Source organism: Scatophagus argus, chromosome 13 (assembly GCF_020382885.2).
Source record: "Scatophagus argus isolate fScaArg1 chromosome 13, fScaArg1.pri, whole genome shotgun sequence".
In the NCBI taxonomy this organism is placed as follows: Eukaryota; Metazoa; Chordata; class Actinopteri; family Scatophagidae; genus Scatophagus; species Scatophagus argus.
This window is the reverse complement of record NC_058505.1, coordinates 19076872-19096415: the sequence shown is the minus strand read 5'-3', so window position 1 is coordinate 19096415 and position 19544 is coordinate 19076872. Positions and strand designations below refer to the sequence as shown.

The 19544-nt window shown below is 41.4% G+C and overlaps 2 protein-coding genes across 3 annotated transcripts in view; both read right to left on the bottom strand.

Annotated features, from left to right (window-relative positions):
* Positions 1-9416, bottom strand: part of zswim5 (zinc finger, SWIM-type containing 5) — a 60333-nt gene extending 50917 nt beyond the window's left edge. The window contains exon 1 of the mRNA XM_046407836.1: positions 8789-9416. Coding sequence (XP_046263792.1) covers positions 8789-9314 — 526 coding nt within the window. The 5' untranslated portion in view covers positions 9315-9416. The remainder of the gene's footprint in view (positions 1-8788) is intronic.
* Positions 9417-14261: 4845 nt separating this feature from the next.
* On the bottom strand, positions 14262-17055 carry LOC124070022 (piggyBac transposable element-derived protein 3-like). 2 transcript variants are annotated; one of them, XM_046409611.1, is made up of 2 exons: positions 16392-17055; positions 14262-16134 (listed from the first exon to the last, which is right to left on the bottom strand). In XM_046409611.1, exons 1-2 carry the CDS (start codon positions 16511-16513, stop codon positions 14643-14645), a joined length of 1614 nt encoding a protein of 537 aa, XP_046265567.1. In that variant the 5' UTR covers positions 16514-17055; the 3' UTR covers positions 14262-14642. The 2 variants fall into 2 exon arrangements, with proteins under 2 accessions (XP_046265567.1, XP_046265568.1); XM_046409612.1 differs by having other exon boundaries at positions 16818-17055.
* Between the last annotated feature and the right edge of the window lie 2489 nt (positions 17056-19544).

The window sequence follows — 19544 nt, the reverse complement described above, 5'->3', positions numbered from 1 at the left end:
TCTCCGGTCAAAAGTTAAATAAGGCTGACCACTCTCATGTCTGTAGGCTGTCATTCTGTTAGGATGGGTAAATGCGTAGTGGTTTGAAATGTTTTTTCAAGCTGGCTCTGTGTGAAAAGCTGCAAACATACTCCACAAAAACTCAGACTATCCCTTTAAGCTCTCGGGGCTCCTTGCCTGCAGTTAATAAAAAAAAGCAAGAGCATAGAAGACACACACATGAAATAAGGGTTCTGCTTGAGTGATTTCTATCCAACCATCAAGCAATCAATGGCAGCACACACAAGAGCACTGCTGCCCCCCCCCCTCATGAAGTTAAAAAATAAAATGAAGACAGGTTTGATGTTTTCATCTGGTATAGAATTACTTTATTGGCACTGGGTGTTGAGGCCTGAACTTCAGGTTCTAGAAAACAAGACGAATCACAGCCTCTACAAATAGGTCTACTCCCAAGAGCTTTACTTTTTTGTTTTTTTGAACAATGCTACCTGTCACTGCTTTCCTCTGCTGCACTTAAATCATCCTGGACTTTCCCTCCTGTCGTGTTCCATGCCACAGGCATTGCCTTTATTTTTATGAAAATCCCTCACTTAATCCCATGTGGGATGAGTTATGAGATTATATGACAAGAAAAAGTACTATACAGAAAGTAGTCCCTCCTCCAATCATGGATTCTGGTGCATGTGAGGTTAACAACCCGATCATACAAAGACAGAGTATGATTTGGGTGTATTTTGCATTTCAAATCCTTCCCTTCTCCTTAATTGCTGTCCATTTTGGTCCTTTCTGCCCAACATTTGTTCAGTAATCACAACCATACAGGCCTTCAGCCTTCTCTTTCAAGCCCAGCCTCTCTCTGAGAGATGGACAGGGGCCAAATGTATACAATAACCATGGCAAACACACACTTGGACACACAGAAAGCCAATAAAAGACAGGTGTGGAACAGAGCAATAACAGCAAATACAGGAGACTGTCAAAGCTTCAAAAGCTGAAAGGACAAGGCTACCATTGATCTTGGCTGATAATTGCACACCCACTACACAAGGTAAAAGCACTAAAGGTGGAGGAGAACACATGGACCAACACACAGGATGGGGAGGTATTAAAACAGGACAGGGATAGTAAAAACGTGTTTGCTGTACGTTTTTATCTCATCACATGTGGAGATACACACAGCCTCCGCACACACGTTTCACTGTTACACAAGTGTAAGACAGAGGCTGCTGTTGAGAGACAGAGCTGAGCAAACAGTACCAACAGCAAAGAATGCCAGTTTTTGCTTGCTACTGCAAACAAGTCTGCAGTGGAAATGGCACGACCGGAAATCACAGCAAAAATGTGGCTGACACACCTGAGGCCAGGTTTAAACTCAAAGCACATGTGGGAAACATACAGGAAAAAAACTGCAACAATGCTGGAAATTCGGAGGATACAGCAAGAACGCAGGTTTGATTCATTCAATACTTCTGGTGTAGAGATTTTTGTCTTTAAAATAATAATCCAGGTAGTTTTACATTAATTCAGTATTGCTTTTGGCATATTTTGGCATAATCCATATTTGCTGGTGTTAAATCTTTCAAATACAACTTTTATACTGAGGTCAGAACTATTTGCTCTTCTACTTGCTAGCAGTCTTTCCTGCTGACTTTCCAGACTGCAGTCAGGGAGCAGAGGAGACGTTTGTTTTCGGAATTCTTGCTGCAGTACTAAGCCCCTTCTTCTTTCCACCAGCTGAGAAACAACAAAAGACAACTTCAACTTTGGTCTTGACTTGAGAAGCTGCAGTTCTTATTTACAGACAAACTGCACTTAAGAAAAAAAAATATCATTATGTGTTTGCATTTGCTTGGCACCCAGTGTTCTGTTTAATCTGATGCATTCAATTATTTAAATTTATGGATTTTGGTGATTTTTCCGGGGTGATGATATCGTAAAATATGACAACAGACGCTTAAAGCTTCATTCGAAAACCTCAGTGGAAGCTTTGAATGAGATTAAAAAAAACATGACATTTGGTACAGGCCCACTTAACAGCCCGAGTACGCCTGAAACAAACTAGCTGTTCTGAATAGCCACACTCAAAGGCACATGGAGAAGCTTGTCGTCATAGGGACAAAAGGAACAAGACACAATAACTGATTAAAGCATTCAAGGTTTAACACTCAGCTGCACGTACACAAAGAGTTATGAAGTTAGTCATGTGAAGAATGATAAAAATGAAAGCTTGACGGAGATTCAAAACCTGCTTTCTTTCTCGCTTCCACACACATGGACAATTCCCATCTGAAGTGGGTGTAAATGTCAGACTGCAAACTTTGGAAAAATAGTCAGATGTCCTCCATGTGGACAGAGAGGGTTTCAGACACTGCTTGATGCTCCAATACAAATCCTATTCATTTGACAAATCAGTGAGGCTTTTTATCTTACTAAATGTCTGTAAAGATGACAGCATGACCATCTACATTTAAATGGTTGCTGAACTTGAAGAGGATCACAACACGGGACCTACTGCGCAACTGACCAGTTCAGAGCACTTAGCAACAAGGCTGAGGCAATAGAAAAAGCTGTTCTTTTCTACTTCCATTGTGCTTTTAGTGTACGATATGTAACATACAGATGGTCCCCTCGCAATCGGGTTGGAGGAAGCCCTCAAACAACAACCTCTGATGAATGATTTTATATAATCAGCCCTTATGTGCTCTCACACACGCATCCGTACAGGTGCCTCTCTCCTTTGATGAATGCAACAACAGAGCATCTTCTTAATGGCCTCATCTTTCACAAGCCTCTCCGAGAGCTAATAAGAGTGTGGGGACGATTTGTTTTACCGATTTTCTCTCTTCGAGTGTGGCGGGCATGAAATTAATTACACTGATTAAATATTGTCTGTCTGTGTTGTGCGTTGGGGAAGGGTTGAAGATAGACTACATATGTGTGAATGGCTGTGTGTGTGTGTGTGCGCTCAGTGGCTATAGTTGTGGCTCAGAGTGGGTTCTGCCGTGAATATAAATGGCTAAATTGATATACAAGAACAAATTCACTTAAGGAGAAAAAAAATGATGCGCTTTTGCAAATTATTGTTCAAGCATCCAGCTACAATTACAACAGTGAAGGTCAAAGCACTTACATGTTAAAAATGCACTTTTGGTGATGATGAGCATTTATTTAGTTATAATAGCAGTTTTATAATGCACTTTCCTAAACACAGTTACAGTGGTCTTTACGACATAAACAATAACGAACTATAAAACATAATTAACCAAAACAGTAAAGTCGTGGACCAGAACAAAACTGCAGAATGTGGTGATAGTTCTCTGTAAGTTCATCACTACATGGCGCACCTTTCAGATTACACACAACTCATATATCATTCATGTGAAAAAAAGTGCAGCTCAAAACTCTAAACCATATATGAGGTCAAACAATATGTAGCCTGTTATATTAGAACTACAACTAGCAACCATTTTCATTATGACTAACATGCCAATCATATCAATAGTCTAGAAAATGACCAAAACGGTCAAAAATGGCCAAAATTGACGGTCTAAAAAACATACAACTTACAACATCCCAACAAGCAAACAAGTAAAAAACAAGTAGTTTAGTACAGTATGGCTAAAAGCATGCAAAAGTACGCTATATTACAGTATTGTCTGTGTAATAAGTTAAGTTTACTATCAACTATTTTGAAGATAAACCAGTGCGCAGGACCAAAACCCTCAAACCCTCCAACACATATGCATGTATTCCCTCCTCCTGTATATGCACATACACCCTGAGCTAAGTCCTACAGGGGACTGACTCCTGTGAATTTACTCATGGCTACCCAGAAGAACATGAGCCAACATCCCTGCAGCATGGAAACACCGGAGAGGCGGAGTGTTGTTGTCAACTCAACAGTCATGACTGACTCTTTCCAGCATCCCCCATTACCCAGGCCAACACCACTAACACTTCCTCAACCAGCAGAAACCTCACAGTGTAGGAGACATGGGAGGAAGGAGGGGGGTGGGGGGCTTTAAGATCTCGGTTTGGCCGACTAACAGCCCTTAGACAAAATATCATTAAAGTGTGAGTCATCGTTACTGATGTATGTTATAGAAACAGTGAGGGAGGCTGTGTGAAGAACATAAAAGAGCAGGAAAGAAAGGAAGCAGACGTGAAGTCAAGATGTAGTGAAAAGCAGATAAAGAAACTGGCCAATTAGAAAAGAAAACAGAAAGGTAAAGACAGGACACAGACAGAGATATGTATAGAAAGATGAAAACCGAGCTGTGTCAGCAAACTCTGTCCCAAGAGTCAAGTCAGGAAAAAAGACGGGAGATGAGGCAAGCGAGGATGAACTCATTGCCTTCTTCTGCCTTTTATCGCAACACTCTTGAGCAACCAGAGAGCAGATTTACACCAGAGGCTCGCAAGCTTTCCACGACAAAGGACCTCACGGTCATTCTACCAGGAAATTACATCTGAGCAAATACTGGCAAGACCAACCGCCCACACACTGTGAAAATCATACGTGAAGTGACACTGAGTAAACAGAGTAATATCAAGTAGGAAGTCCATAGGCTCTCCACACTAAAAACCTTAGTAAGTGATGGGAAATGAAAAACAGTCTGGCCAAATATCTGCTCTTTTACTTACTTTAATTATAATGTGGAGTACACAAACTTTACCTGAAAATAAATCATCTATGTTTTTTTTTCCAAATTTTGGGTTAAAAATCCAAAACTGTAATAAACAAATAAATAAAAGAAAAAAGAAACCAAAAGTATGAAACCGACCAGACATCTGTTATGCCAACTTTTGGTACTTAACAGTTCTGATTCGATACCTAATTAAAGGAGGAGTTGTCGGAGCTTTTAGTCATTTCAGGAGTTGAGATGTTAGGAGTTAAGATGCCCCACAGTGTTTTCAGCCCACTAACTCACTGTCCCATGCAGTTTAATCCTGTTCAACCGCGCTGCTTCGTTTTGTCAGTCACAAGTGCTTCAAAAAGCATCAGGGACCCATTACAGCTTTATGTAACGGTGCGAAGACGGGAACGTGCACACCCATACGCACACAGGCACCCCCACCCCCCACCCCTTCTGTGAACAAGGGGTTTTTCTACAGCTGGGTAACAAAGCATGACCCAATAATCCCAAGCTTGACTCAAAGCTTAAGAACACCCCCCCAACTCCCCCCTCTAATATCCCTTCCTCCCGCTCTCTGAGGACTTTATAAGGCTCTGGCAAGGGGGCTTCTGGGTGCACGTGTGTGTGTATGTGTGTGTGTGTGTGGGGGGGGGGTTTTACAAATACAAGCACGCTTAGCTTTGATTATTCTAATTATGACTTGGAGCGAGGAGTAGATTATTATGAACACATGGGCTGATGAGTTGCTGATGAGCTCACGTCTCTTCAATCCGCAAGTATTACGGTTAAAAGAGGCTGACAGACAAAGGCCTTTAGTCAGTATGTACAGGGGTGGAGGGCACCTAAGGGACACACCAGTCAACTCATTTTATCACTGATTATGCATACACAGATGTCGTCAGTAATTAACATGATCAATTTGTACTGACATTACTCTCTTTTTCTAAAACCTCTTCATTAAAACTCAGCTTGCTGGAGGTGCTGTTACATATGCAAACTTTCAGGGTAACAAATATCAGCAGCCAGAGGGCAACATAAGTGAGACAACATGTCTAGCATAAATTAAGACATTTCCTGTGATAGTTCCTCATGCTTTGGTCTTTCATCATGGTACCAGTGGGCAACACTTGCCCTCCTCTTCTCACAGTCTCATTCTAAACTTGCTATGACCCAGACACTGAGTGTCTCAGATCCTGCATAGTAGAAAAGCATAGCAACCCCCAACCCCGCCTTTCCTCTCTGGCACCAGATCCCATTAGCAACTACCTAACAAAAACACAAGCTATTCTATATCTGGCTATGGGCACACCAATTCTGAGAAACCATGACAAAAAACAAGTCTAAAGACAAGCATGAGGTTATCGGGAGACGAGTTCCTGCTGAGCTTGTGATAGCTGTAAGGAATAACATAAAAATATGATACCTCATGATAGCCTAGCTTGTGAGCTCATCATTTCACAGAGTTTTCAGTGTTCCTGGTTGTTTGCTGCATCACTACTATTTGATTTTTCATGAAGGGGGAATTACAATAAAGAGTGCCTGATTTGCCCCAAAATTGCATGAACGATTTACGCCAGAAAAAAAAAAGACATGAGCCAACTTGAGACTGACGCAAGCAGAACGACTCTGTCTCGACTACAAGCGTATTAAACTAAAGAAAGCATTTGGTTTTGGAGTAGAAATGTAGCTTGCAGCCCTATCTTCACAATTAATATGCATATCATGTGGGTTAAAAGACCAGTTTTCTTGCCTGCCATTCCCTGCAATGCCACATTTGGAACCAACATGCATGTGTCAGCATGCAGCCTTGTCTCATTCCTAATCGCTCCCCACCAAGTTCCTATAACAGAGTACACAAGGCACATCCATCTCACTTTTTTTTTTTTTAGAAACAAGTACTGCCATTATTTTAAGTGGTGACAATATAATGTCACGTCAGGTGAAAGCAATCTTAACACTACCATTTACAGGTGTGTAACACAATCCTTAATGAATGCATTGTGTATGATGGTGTTCAGTTGCCCAACCTATCTAAACCAAAAAACAAAAAAACTGTTCTCCTGTTAAGTCAGTAAACTTTCTGGTAACTGGTTCCCATGGTCTGCAAAGTGAAGAACAAGCCAAATCTTATCTTGATGTCACACAGCTATTCAGCCCGTCTTGTGTTTTGTTGACAGAAAGACAAAACCATGTGCCTGGCTGTTATGACTGACCTTGGGGGAGATTGGAAACGATTCGCCAGTGAGGCAGGTAAGACTGGAAGTGTTTGCTTACGGGCGTATGCATTGTTTTGAACTTTAAAACTTCAACTGAAGTTCACAGTCTAATGGTACACAGCTTGTTAAGTCACAGAATATACCATTGTGAGCTGTACACTTTATTAGTTTAAATGGAGCATTGTGTATGCACGCACCAGCAGATGAACCCCCTTGTTCTAAATGCAAGCTGAGGTAGGGAAGTTGAGGTGTTTGTAATGACAGGAAGTGTTAAAAGTAGGCCATCACTTCTAACTTGTTCAAGTGCCCTTCACATAGATTGTGCTATACAAACAGTCCTTTTCACATGATTTAAATGTAAGTCTTGAGGCAATCAATTAAAGCCACAACAAGTGTGACTTAAATAACTTCACTTATACTGTATAAAAATGTTCTAATACATCAACTCTCTCAGTCAGACTCAAACTTACAAACTTATTAATCCACGAGGAAACAAATCTCTCTAAGAGAAAATATCACTTTCATATTCATAAGTCTCAAATTTCATTTAGTTATGGGTTTGAATCGATGAGCATTTATAAGATGCAATTAGATACAGCAGTCGCAGTTTGCAGCTTTCCCCCAGATACCTTGGAGCAACATGAAACCCCAGTCAAGCTCCAGTGGCTCTCACACCATATGGCCTAAGAATAATCCTCCCGGAAACCATAAAAGGCTATTTTTTTCCCCTTTCTTTTTTTCCCCCCTCTTTTTGGCTATCCATCGGTTTCTTCTCATCAATGTCCCTGATGTCTGAGCTCATTTTGTGGCTGCGCAGAGCCGGGGGTCTGAAGCTAATGAGAATGTGAGCGGAGATGGAGCTTTGCGGAATGGCCCTTTGTTTGGAAACAGCCTCTCTGCAGCGCTGGAAATGCGAGACGCTTATCGATCATTTCAACTGGAAGCCTTTTGTGTTACGAGCGACAGAGAGGCTTTCGGGCTAGCGCAAGAATAAAAGGCAGTTTGATGTTATAAAGTGCTATTTATGGGTTAACTTTAATAATAATAAAAAAAACATCACACAAACACTCGCAGCATACATTTTCCACGCTGGTGGCGACTGCGCTCTTTGTCCGGTCCGACCAGCAGCAGCAAATAAACACAAAACTGTGAAGGGATTTTTTCGGATTAACGTTGGATTAATCATAATAAGAGACCCAATAACCGCCTTTGTTCCTTACTTAAGCCGTCCTCAACCGATGGCGAGTTGAGGAGGGAAAAAAACGACTTTTGCAGCGGGGAATTCGCACAAACAAAAATAAAGCCCCGACGCTATAACGCTGGGTCCTTTTGTATCCGCGTCTGTCAGCCCTCCTCCTCCGCGCCTCCCCCCGCTGCCTCTCTGCCGGGGTTACGGCTCCAGCCAGAACCCACCGTCGACGAGGAGCCCCAGAGAGGAAGAAAAGTACTGATAGAAAGTGCTAAAACACGACTCGTCTTATTTGAAAAGCCCTTACACACAACCAGGCAAAGCTTCGACGTCAAGGCAAAACGGGGCAAAGACGCCAGCGGTACAGCTTCAGAGTAATGAGAAGCCACAATAGGAAGCCCTTTAATTTTTTAACAGCAGCTGGTCGGCTAAGCTAGCAAGCGACCTTCTCTTCGCTTCCTTTTTCACGGAGAGGCCGAGAAAAGCTCAGAATTTGACAACAAACGTCTTCCTGTGTGCCCACTGAAGTAAAAACACACAAATACCCGTGTGTGGTTGTATATACGGGGGCAAGAGACGCTTTGCATACTTTCCACGATAGCAGGGAAAACTTCCATCAATCATCCCCAGTAAAGCTCCAGCAGCAGCAGCAGCAGCAGCAGCAGCAGCAGCACAGACTTGGAAACGGTCCACATTGTTTGTGCCAGAAAAGCTTAATCTCGGTTACACTGAAACATTCCACTTACCGACTTGTAAAACGTTTTCCACACAGCCGGTCTCTAGCAACCTGATACCCCGTCGGAAAGGCAGTCCGTCTCCGGTTCCCATTGCTCCGGCTGCCCCAACAGTAGCCGTCGTACCGGCGGTAGATCCTCCGCCACCGCCGGCGGTGGGAGCTCCGGACCCAGCACCCCCAGCCCCACCGGTAGCCGCCGACGGACCCTCCTCGCCGGCAACTCGGCACTGAAACGAAGAGTACATGCATATCTCCTTTTCGTTGCGGGGAAAAGACCAGTAGACGATGCGTCGCTGGACGGGCTCCGGGATCCGCTCGAAGCGCTCCTCTACTCTCTCGAAGGCCCACTTTTCCGCTACTGCCTTCGCGGCGCAGTCCAGAAGAGACTCCGGAGAACGATATCGGGAGCTGGGCAAGCCGCTGCCGTGGCCGGGCCCCGGGCCGGGACCTCGGGGAGCAGGGCGCAGGCAGGGTCGCTTGCTGGCCGGTGGTAAGGAGAGGAGAGGATGTGGCTGTTCTCTGCGTCCTTCCGCCATGGCGAGCCGATCAACACTGACGAGACGGACGCTGTGCGGACACCGAGCAGCAGCAGGAAGCCGACTATACACACACACACACACACACACACACACACACACAGAGCAGCCAGTGTCAAAACAGACAGGATCCCAGACAAGACTTCCGATTACAACTTTTCAAAATAAAATGTATTTACAAATGATCCCACAAACAAAAACAACAATCGCACCCTCGCTGGCCTAATATAAATATACAAGGAAACACTGCCTTATTAAATGAAAACGTCTCCAAAATTGTAACTGTGTTTGATGATGCTGGGAATTCGTGCTAAAATGTCAAAAAATAAGTGGAAAAAAAAGATTATTTAGTTATATACCTGTGCCTTGCGTCTTTATAATTTTTCATCAGAGTTGGAAGTTGACTCATTATTTAAATTTAAAGTTGTTACAAGTTCTTTAAGTTGCTCATTTTTATTCAAAGTCAAATGAATAATTTTTGCCTGTGGAGTTCTCTTTGTGTTGCAGAGACGTGGACAAGTTTTCTGGATGCAAAAGATTAGGAAGATCATTTATGGCGCTAAGTTCCATGGCTGCTCAGCTTTGCTCGTGAGTGCTCTGCCAAGGTCCAAGGACCTGCCCTGGTTCATCTCCTTTTGGCTTCATCTTCCTGCATCCCCACAGCTGAGGAAAATACAGTAAAAGTGAAGTTTCTTCCAAAAGGGGAAATTCTTCTTTCTTACAGATATTGCAATTTTCCCGACCAAGAAAACGAAAAGATTGGAAAATATAAAATAAAGTAAAATATAAAATAAAATATAAGATATATATGATGTATGTCCGTGTGTCTAGAGTCCAGTAGTCTGATGACGACAGGCAGGAATGATTTCCTGTGGTGCATCATGGGAGTGAGAGTGCGTTGCTGAACGAGCTCCTATATCTGATCAGCACATTGAGGAGAGGGTGAGAGGGAAAGTCCAGTGTAGTCCTTATTTTGGACAACATCCTCCTCTCAGACACCACCGTCAGAGAGTCCAGTTCCTCTCCCACAACATGGCTGGCCTTCTTAATGATTCTGTTGAGTCTGTTAGTGTCCCTCACCCTCAGGCAGCTGCTTCAGCAGGCAACAGCATAAGTGACGGCACTGGACACCACCGACTCTTAGAACATCCTCAGCATCGTCCTGCAGATGTTGAAGGACCTCAGCCGCCTCAGAAAATAGAGGCCCTTTCTGCAAACAGTGTCCACGTTCTTGCACCAGTCCAGTTTGTAATCCAAGTACACCCCTAAGTATGTGTACTCCTCCACCACCATATATTCAATATGACATAGGGATACAGATTTTTAAAGGTGATGAACTGAGTTATTCACACTGAACCGTTGATATAGGCCTATCCCAAAAAATCTACTGAATACAAATTGCGTAAAATGTGCCGCATTAGTTTGTTGATAATCGCGAGTCTTTTATTTTCAAAGTCAGATCTCTTGATTTCCTGTTTTATATGCTATATGTCTGTGTGACTTTATGCAGCTGAGAGAGAGAGAGAAAGTGTGTGTGTGTGTGTGAGAGAGAGAGAGAGAGAGAGAGAGAGAGAGGATTGGTGATTGGTGGGAGGTAGAGGATGTTACACATCGCTAACCAACACAATAACAAAACACTCGTCTCCCCGATCAGCATGGCATACCAGCCACAGCTCCCAGGTCTGCTCTCTTATAGTCAGATATGCATTTTTATGTATTATTTTATGCATTGCAATAAGCCATTACTACATGAGCATCTAACACGACTGTTACAATTAAAAAAAACCCAAAAACGTTTAAAGCAAAGCACCACTTCACTTAACAATAAATTAATAATCAAGCCATAATAGGTCCAGTGTAATATGTGATCATGCTTTTCTTGCATATTTTTTTTTTACATTTTTTAAAAAAAATACTTTGAAGTTAATTTTAAGATAATTAATTTAAAACAATAAAAACACTTTAATCACCCCTGCATTCAGACATGAGAAAGCCCTTGACATGCATGCATTTTACTCTAAAGCAGATAACAATCCCAACTTCTCCTCATGAATTACAAAGTTAGTGTCTTGCTAATTGAATTCACACCATTATGTGTCCTATACATATCAATTACCTCAGGCCACCTAATACACATTCATGTGAATGGGTCAAGCATGCAGCTGTGTGGTTGATTCCCACAGCAGGACACAGAAGGCTTGGAGCCAGCCGCCAAACTTAATATTTATGCTAAAGTTCACTTCACAAGAAAATAGAGTCAGTTAATCTGAGGAAATACATGTCATATCTTTAAGACTTTCAGAGTAATGAATAAATACTGTGGAGCAAAAGCCACAAACAAGTACTAATAGGAAGTAAGTCACCATCGTGCTGGTACATTTAAACTTGCTGGGCACAACTTAACATATTTGTTGTAGTGTTAAACTCAGTGAAGCTTTGGGCTGAAAATTTGTTTGGTGAAGTGCACTTGAACACAAGCTTTCTTGCTGCTTTGCATGTGGCTTTAAAAGAAGACTATCAAATTGGTCATAGTTTTATAAATACACACACTGTGCAGGCATGCAAATGTACTTTTTTTTGTACAGACTCTGCCAATTTATGTTCTGCAGATTATTGTAAACAACAGACTGCTGAGTGTGCTGCTCAAACATGTTATGATATGATAGCACAAAAAATGCAAAGGTACAATAAATCATGTTTTGGCTGTCGTAACACATTTAATTTCTTTCTTCTACTTTGTGATATGCAGCATGAATGGGGAGGTTTGACTTGTATAACTACAAAAAAAATGAAACCATTTCCAGAAACTGCTTTGCTAAATTAAAATATCCTGACAAGAAGATTATTGACATTTTCTTCAGCTTGCTTGATGTTGTCTTCGCTTTCAACAGCCACCATTTGCATGTTTCTGTTAGTGGTCGTTTTAGGAAGAGATTGTGCAATACTGTTGCTACAAGAACTGTTCATTATAGCAGCTTTGGTATTTTTCAGTTTTTATTTTTATCTTTTTTTTTTTTTTACGCAGATCAAATTACATTTGTGTCCATCAAAGTCCAAGTGAAACACAAGACAAAGTGCTGTTTGCTTCCATATAACAGTCTGGTGGGGAGTTGCTGATACTGACTGGCATTTATTTTTGTATATTTTCTTTGGCACATATTGTTAAGTGGGGGCACAATGTGACTATATGTGCAATCTAAAAGGGTTAAAACAATGTTTTTCATTTCAGCTTGACTTTAACCTTCAATTATGTACCGAATAAAATACAGCCACCTTAACAGATTTTTGGAGGGTGGTGGTATCACTTTTGTTCTTCGCTAGACAGTTGTGCCATCTCAGTTTCACAATAATTGACAATTGTGCTGGCAGAGAAGATGTTTCATCAGCCTGGAATGAAGCCAGTCTACACATAATGGTTAATAAAATGTCTGATGAATGGACGCCATGGTTGAAATTAAACAGACGATCTCCTCTGTAGTCTCTTTTTGAACTCTTTGGAGACGTGGGAGAGACATTAGTCGCTGAGCACGGAGACAGTATCCAGATCTGTGTCTCTCTGTGTATCCCCTTCCCTCTTCTAAAGACTACTTTTTGGCATGCAATTATATTGAACAATAGGCCAAAGCCAACGAAGGATGCAACCCGTTACCATGGAAATGATTATGATGGATTTGTGGATAGACAGAGCAGGTAATTGGAAAAAGATTGATGGGTGACAGGGTGAAGGAGAGAGAGAGAAAAGATGGAAAGAGAGAGGGATAAATTACCAAAGCAGCAGTGGGAGGGGAGACAGCCCTATTACACCCTATCTTTCTGGGATTTACAATTATATAATGATGCATCCTCTCTCTCATCAAGTCAATAGGCAATCACTCTTTCTGGCTCTTGCAGTCACTCCCTCTTTCCTCTTTTCTTGCCCCTGTGATAACTCCCCCACCCCATATTCCGTTTTCTCACTGACTCCTCCTTCTCTTGCTATTTTTCTCTCCTGCCTCCAAAAGAGAAAAGTGGAGGAGCTGGATTGTGGTTATAGGGTGTCCGGTGAGGACAGATTACAAATTCGTTCTCGGTGAGGAGGATGAAAATGTGATTCTTTCACTACACTCTCTTAAACCACTGCTATCAAGCTGCCCTTTAGCAAGGCAATGAGGTCCCAGATGCTGCAGTGAGTCAGCTCAGTGGCCAAAAATTGCACGTTGTGCTTGTGCTCGGCAGCTCACAAAGGAAACAAGGAGATATACTTGAATGTATTGCATTGTTGTTCTAAATCAGCTCATGTACAGTTAGTATGTAACGTTACCAAGAAATACTGATATAATTAATACTTTTATCCACTGCCAAAATATCTCTTATCCATGCAAAGATTTAGGTGCTCGACCTGTTGCATAATAAGCAGCATCGTACATTGAATAACATTGTGTCATTGCGTAATATTATCTGACATTTCAGGCTTTTGGAAGAAAGTTTATGTTAAATGTATCTACAAGTTGACGCTTTTCAGCCGGCTGTTTTTCATGTTACCATCAGAAGGAATAAGTCTCAGGGTTAGGGTCCATCACTTTTCTTCTGCTTACTGGGGGGTCAGATTGCCCTGGCAGCAGGCTACACAGAGTATTCCAGATGTCCCTCTCCCCTGCAATGTTTTCCAGCTCTTCCAAGGGTTTCCCCAGGTGTTTTTTGGCCAAATGTGATACGTAATCCCTCCAGTGAATTCTGGGTCTACCCCAGGGTCTCCTCCCAGGCAGACATGCCTAGAAAACGTCTAAAAGGAGGTGGATTTTGATAGGGAGTCTTTTCCACAAAGCATATGCTAGATGAGAACAACTCCTGCTGGAGTTGTAAGCGAACACAACACAGTATCTTCAATATGCTTCGAAGACAAAAAAATTTAAAACGCATGACCTACATTGTGTTAAACAGTGAAGTGCATACTATATCCTCCTGAGAACTGAAGAAAAAAAGTGTCTTACAATTTCTTTTTTTGTGTGATTTCCTATCTATTTGGGCCTAAAAAAACACCATACCATTTTAATTTTTTTGAATATATTTATAATTTTAATTTCACATCATGTCCACTGTGGAGTACAACAGGACGATTTCCATGTGAAAATAGAACTGAATTCAGAAAATAAAAAAATTAACAGATTATGAGTGATATTAACCCAAGAACACATTTAATTTGATCAAAAAACAAAAAAACAAATTCTCTATCACTTTTCTGATGCTTGTTGCTTGCGAGGACAAAAAACATGTATTTAGTTTAACAGTGAACTATAGAATAAGACATAGAACATAAACAGTACTGCATTTCATTTTCCCCTGCATATTTTAGCGGTGATAATCCTGGAAGCATGTTTTCTTTTTGGTTATACAGAGGAACATCTTGCATTGGGTGCACCTCATGTATGTCTTGCCATTGCAGCCCTTGTTCCTGCATCTTTCAGCATGTTTTATGTCCATCATCTCTGGCATGTGCCTGGCTCCTAGTCTGCGTACAGATGGCTCTGGTTGTGGGATCCTTGTTTTGGTTGGTGGCTGATACTCTTCCTCACTGTCTTCACTGCTGTCATCAAATGATGGACTATCCAGCAGCTCCTCAGCCAGGTGCAATTTGAAGTCCAGGTACTGCTGGGTGTTCTTAGCTGGTCGATTCAGTGCTGTACTGTCAGACTTATACTGGATCCAAGCGTTTGTGATGGCAACATCAAAGAAATGCGTCATCACACGTGATGTCCACTTCTTGGTCCTGGTTGACATGCGGTAGAAGCTCAGCATTCGATCACAGAGGTCTACGCCACCCATGTTGTCATTATATTCCCTGATTACTGCTGGACGTCTCACCTGGACATGACCTTTGTCTTTGTTGGACCATCTGCTACAGATATCCTCTGGATCTCTCCCGTAGACAGTGGAGGCCATCAGAACTGGTTTATTGTCAAACCATTTCGTCACTGCCAGCTCAGGCCCCCTCCGGACCAACGTCACTGAAGCCCCTCTCCCTTCTTTTTTCAGCTGCTTATCTTCTGGCAGCTGGCATTGCTTTGGAACCCTATTCTTCATAATGGTTCCAGTTGCTGGAAGACCCTTTGAGAGCAAAGCGTCCATGAGATCGATCGTCGTGAAATATCGATCAAAGAACACATAAGTTCCTGTAGGAACAGACTCGACCATACGTAAGACCGCTGCAGCTCCAACTCCCAGTCTTTGGCCCCTGAATGTATTCTTGCCCTGATAGACCTCGAAATCCAGGACCAAACCATTTGGCGAGGCAAGCACAAAAACTTTTAGGCCAGTAGGGTTTGGCTTTCCTGGCACATACTGCCTGACTGGGCAGCGGCCTGTGAACGGGATTATTTGCTCATCAATGCACACCTTGTCACACCTTGGAAGTCTGAGACAACCTTGCCTCACACGGTCAAGCAGTGGTCTGACTCTCCAAAGAATGTCTGACTCCTTTGTCTCTTCAGTCACATCCAGGTCATTGACAATCTTGAGTGAGCTTCTCAGCTTGTAGAACCTGTCCCTTGTCATTTTCCTGCTAATTACCGGCACTTTAGTTTTTTTAGCCCAAAACATTTTGACTCTGGGATAGCCAAGGCAGGCCATGTGTACTGATATGCCGAAGAAAATCTTGATTTCTTGGGCAGTAGTATTCATTGACACTCCTGTCATTTGCAGCTGTCTTTGATTTGTAAAAGCTGCCAGATCTTCAAAGATGTTGTCGTCAATGTACTGTGAAAAGTACTGGATTGGACTCCAGTATTCACGGATTTTAGGGTCATCTTGATAGGCAGGGAGCACAGGTAACACAGGTGTGAATCTATTATGATGGATGGAAGAAAAACACAAATAAATTTAAGTTAATAAAAGGAATAACAGTTAATTTTTTTACACATCAATTTGGATTAATGCAGTAATTTCATTGTCATGCATGCAATATTACTCCCTATTGACCAAAATCATGAGCATATTTTTAGACAACTTGCATATAGTATGTTACATATAGTACAAATATTACAAAACTCTAAAAATGACAATAAGATTGAATACAATAGCCTGAAACTAAATAAAACATACAAGTTAGTCCTGGCCCACAGAGCACGACGACTTTGCTGGTTTCTCTCTGACTCTGACTCTGTCTCATCAGATTCTCCTGCATTTTCTTCCTCTCCCTCTTCATCACCATCTTCCCCTATCATAGGCTCATACTCATCTTCATCCTTTTCCTCATCTGACAGCTCCAAATCTGAATCTCCCTCTATTATCCGGTATAGAATCCTCTCTGCTTCACTTTTTTCTCCTACAACAATGTGCAGTCTTTAAATACATTAAAATGATCCTGCTGTCCACTACAATTGACATTCATTAAATGACTGTTATTTCAAAACAGAAATAATAAAACTGTTTTCAGATGTAAAAATATTGTTACTGACATGTTAATAAACAAGAATATATATAATTATCATGGAAAAAATAGCAACAGATAAAGAATATTTAACTTACCTCTCCTCTTTCCATAAAATGTGGCTGTTGGTATGGCGGCCATCTTGATAGAGAAAAAAAGTAAAGTTCCCAGCATGCAAACCCATCACATGACATATCACTGGAAAGCCCAGGATGTCCTCTACAGAATGCTATAGGGCTTGATAGGTTAACTCCAAATACTTTAGGAAGACACAGGTGAACACAATGTCCACTACAAAGGACACAAATGAATGGGCCGGGTCTCAGGAGGATATGTGAAAATTGTTCGAAATCTGAATTTTCACTTCAATTATGGATTTCCATCCAGATGTTTAAAAAATCTTCTAATATGCAGCATACCTCACCACGTTTCACACACACACACACGCACACAAACTCAGTAATACAATCACCCACATACATATGTAGTCATATTAGTAACTCATGCGTTTGTATGCTCTTTGTTTTCATACGCAATTCCAGCAGGCGTACTGCTTCGAGGCCATTGCTGTGTATCTCACTAGGAGTCCACTCATACAAACACGCACAAAAATACACACTCAACAAGACTCAAGTCCTGAAGAGAAGAAAGAGAGAAATAGAAATCTCTGTGTAGCCAGTAGGGAGGAAAAATCGCTTCACCACAGTATGAAGACATTCAATAAACAATGTGTTTGTGTTCATTGGCCTTGACGCAAAAACCGCACACATACACAAACACACACGCAGACACACACTTTTTTGTCTCCCAACATCTTGCTAACCAAGGTACTGACAGCCGTACATACTTTCCTCACCACAAACCCTCCAGCTGAGCAGTTCATTGCTGGAGGACAATAAAGCACATGCACCTTTCTCTCTGTCCCTCTTTTCTTCCTCTCTCTGCATTGACGACTATAATTATTTCAATTTATTTTCTATCGCAGTTTTGTCCTTTTGAGCTCCGCTGTGTCATTGTAGAGTGATATAAAGGCTACAGACTGAGAGGCAGAAGGGAGAATAGATCTGTGTCTGAATGTTACTGTGTTTGGTCACATGCAAGGTCTCGTAAACTACTGACCTGATTTTAAATTAAAGCTCTGTGAATGGTAGACCACCGAGGGCTGATTTTAGACCTGCATCAGAACAATTACCAGAGACTGTGAATAATCCCATTGGTAGTCTCCATCTCACACGTTGTATGTTATGGGTTCAGGTGGGATAGATCTGTCATTGCAACACGGAAAATCTAAATTCAAGTTTTTAGTAATACCCCCTGGTCAATCTGTAACGTTTATTTCTCCCAGTGACATATCAAAACACTTAATAATGCACTGAAACATAAGCTCACAACTGACATCACTCCAAAATGTCACCTTAATATTTATTGAGGCTCTGAGTAATAGAATAGAATAATAAGAATAATAATACCTTTATTTTCTGTATTATTTCCATGCAGACAATGACAACTAGAAATTGTCTCAGTGGTCGCTAAAATGATCCGGTTTGCTGACTAAAGTGGTATGATGTAGAAATGGTGATGTGATACAAATGAAACATACAAAACTAACACCTGTTTGGTCTGTAGAAACGTCCAGCGCAAATATTTTTATTCTGGTTTTATTTTTAAACACTAACCATGTCTCTTGTTTGTGCATTATCAGTATTTTTGTATCAAAATGTCACTAGTTCTTTTAGCAATCGCAACCCAATCACTGACCAAGTACCCATCCAACATCTCTACTTTAAACACTCATGGTTTTGACTTTTTAATCAATGCCACCCTGCTATTATCCATTGTACTGGTGTATTAAAATGTCATGCACTCTTCTAAGTCCAGAGTGACAACTAGAAATAATTCAAAGTTTCTGGTGGAGTTTGCGGACCTACCAGAAAAATCACAAAGGCTAATGCATGCTATTTTGTCAATAATGTGTTTGATTGTGGCCAGGACTGTGCAGCGTTTTAGGGAACTTCACCAAATAAAGGTGTGTGATTGACAACAGACGTAACTGAAGTTGTCACTCATGGGTGTAGAGACAGTGGGATGATAAAGGAACATCACCCACTGAAAGAGGGTTTATTCCAACTCCTTTTGATATTATAAAATGTTAAAATTCAAACATGTATCTCTTTGGTGGACATTTGCTGTCATTACATGAAAAGAAGTGTGCACATGTATGAAGGACATTGTGTTATCTTTGCTTTTTGGTTTTTGCTGTTTTGATTTTTTTTTTTGAAAAAACGATGACACGCACAATTTTCTGACAACCAATTCTGTTAGTGATTCCCATCAAGGTTCCTCTTTCATGTCACCTTCCTGACAACCCTCTGTGTTATTGGCATTGATTTCCTTTATCACCTCCCTATTGAAGGAAAAACTGGCTTTGTGAATTTCCTTGAACTGAAGAAGGCCACCACAGTTAATACATATTTGGTGAAAAATTCTTGACTTTAAGCCTCAAGGTTGCCATTTCCATACTCCAGTGTAAAGACTGAAGCAAAAATGTTTTCGGCTGTGTAGCTTTCGGGTAGACTTTTTGATTGGAGAGACGTGAAAAACATCTTTCTATCTGGTTTCCTGCACAAGTTGAATCTTGCAACACATTTTTATATGAGATGACTATTACTACCACTGGGACTTTTCCATGGTCACTTTTGGTTGTGCCGAGTCAAGCTGTGCTGCGTTGATTTGGGTTTCTATTTCAAGTTCAACTGTGCTGCAAGTTGTTGCGCTTCACCTGAGATGGAACATCTCTGAAGAACACCAGTGACATCTCACCAACT

Excerpts from the sequence above, each read along its gene's own strand:
- LOC124070022 (XM_046409611.1), bottom strand. The coding sequence starts at position 16,513 with ATGATAGGGGAAGATGGTGATGAAGAGGGAGAGGAAGAAAATGCAGGA. Across the intron at positions 16,135-16,391 it reads CTGTGGGCCAGGACTAACTT|ATTCACACCTGTGTTACCTG; the intron begins GTATGTTTTATT and ends CCATCATAATAG.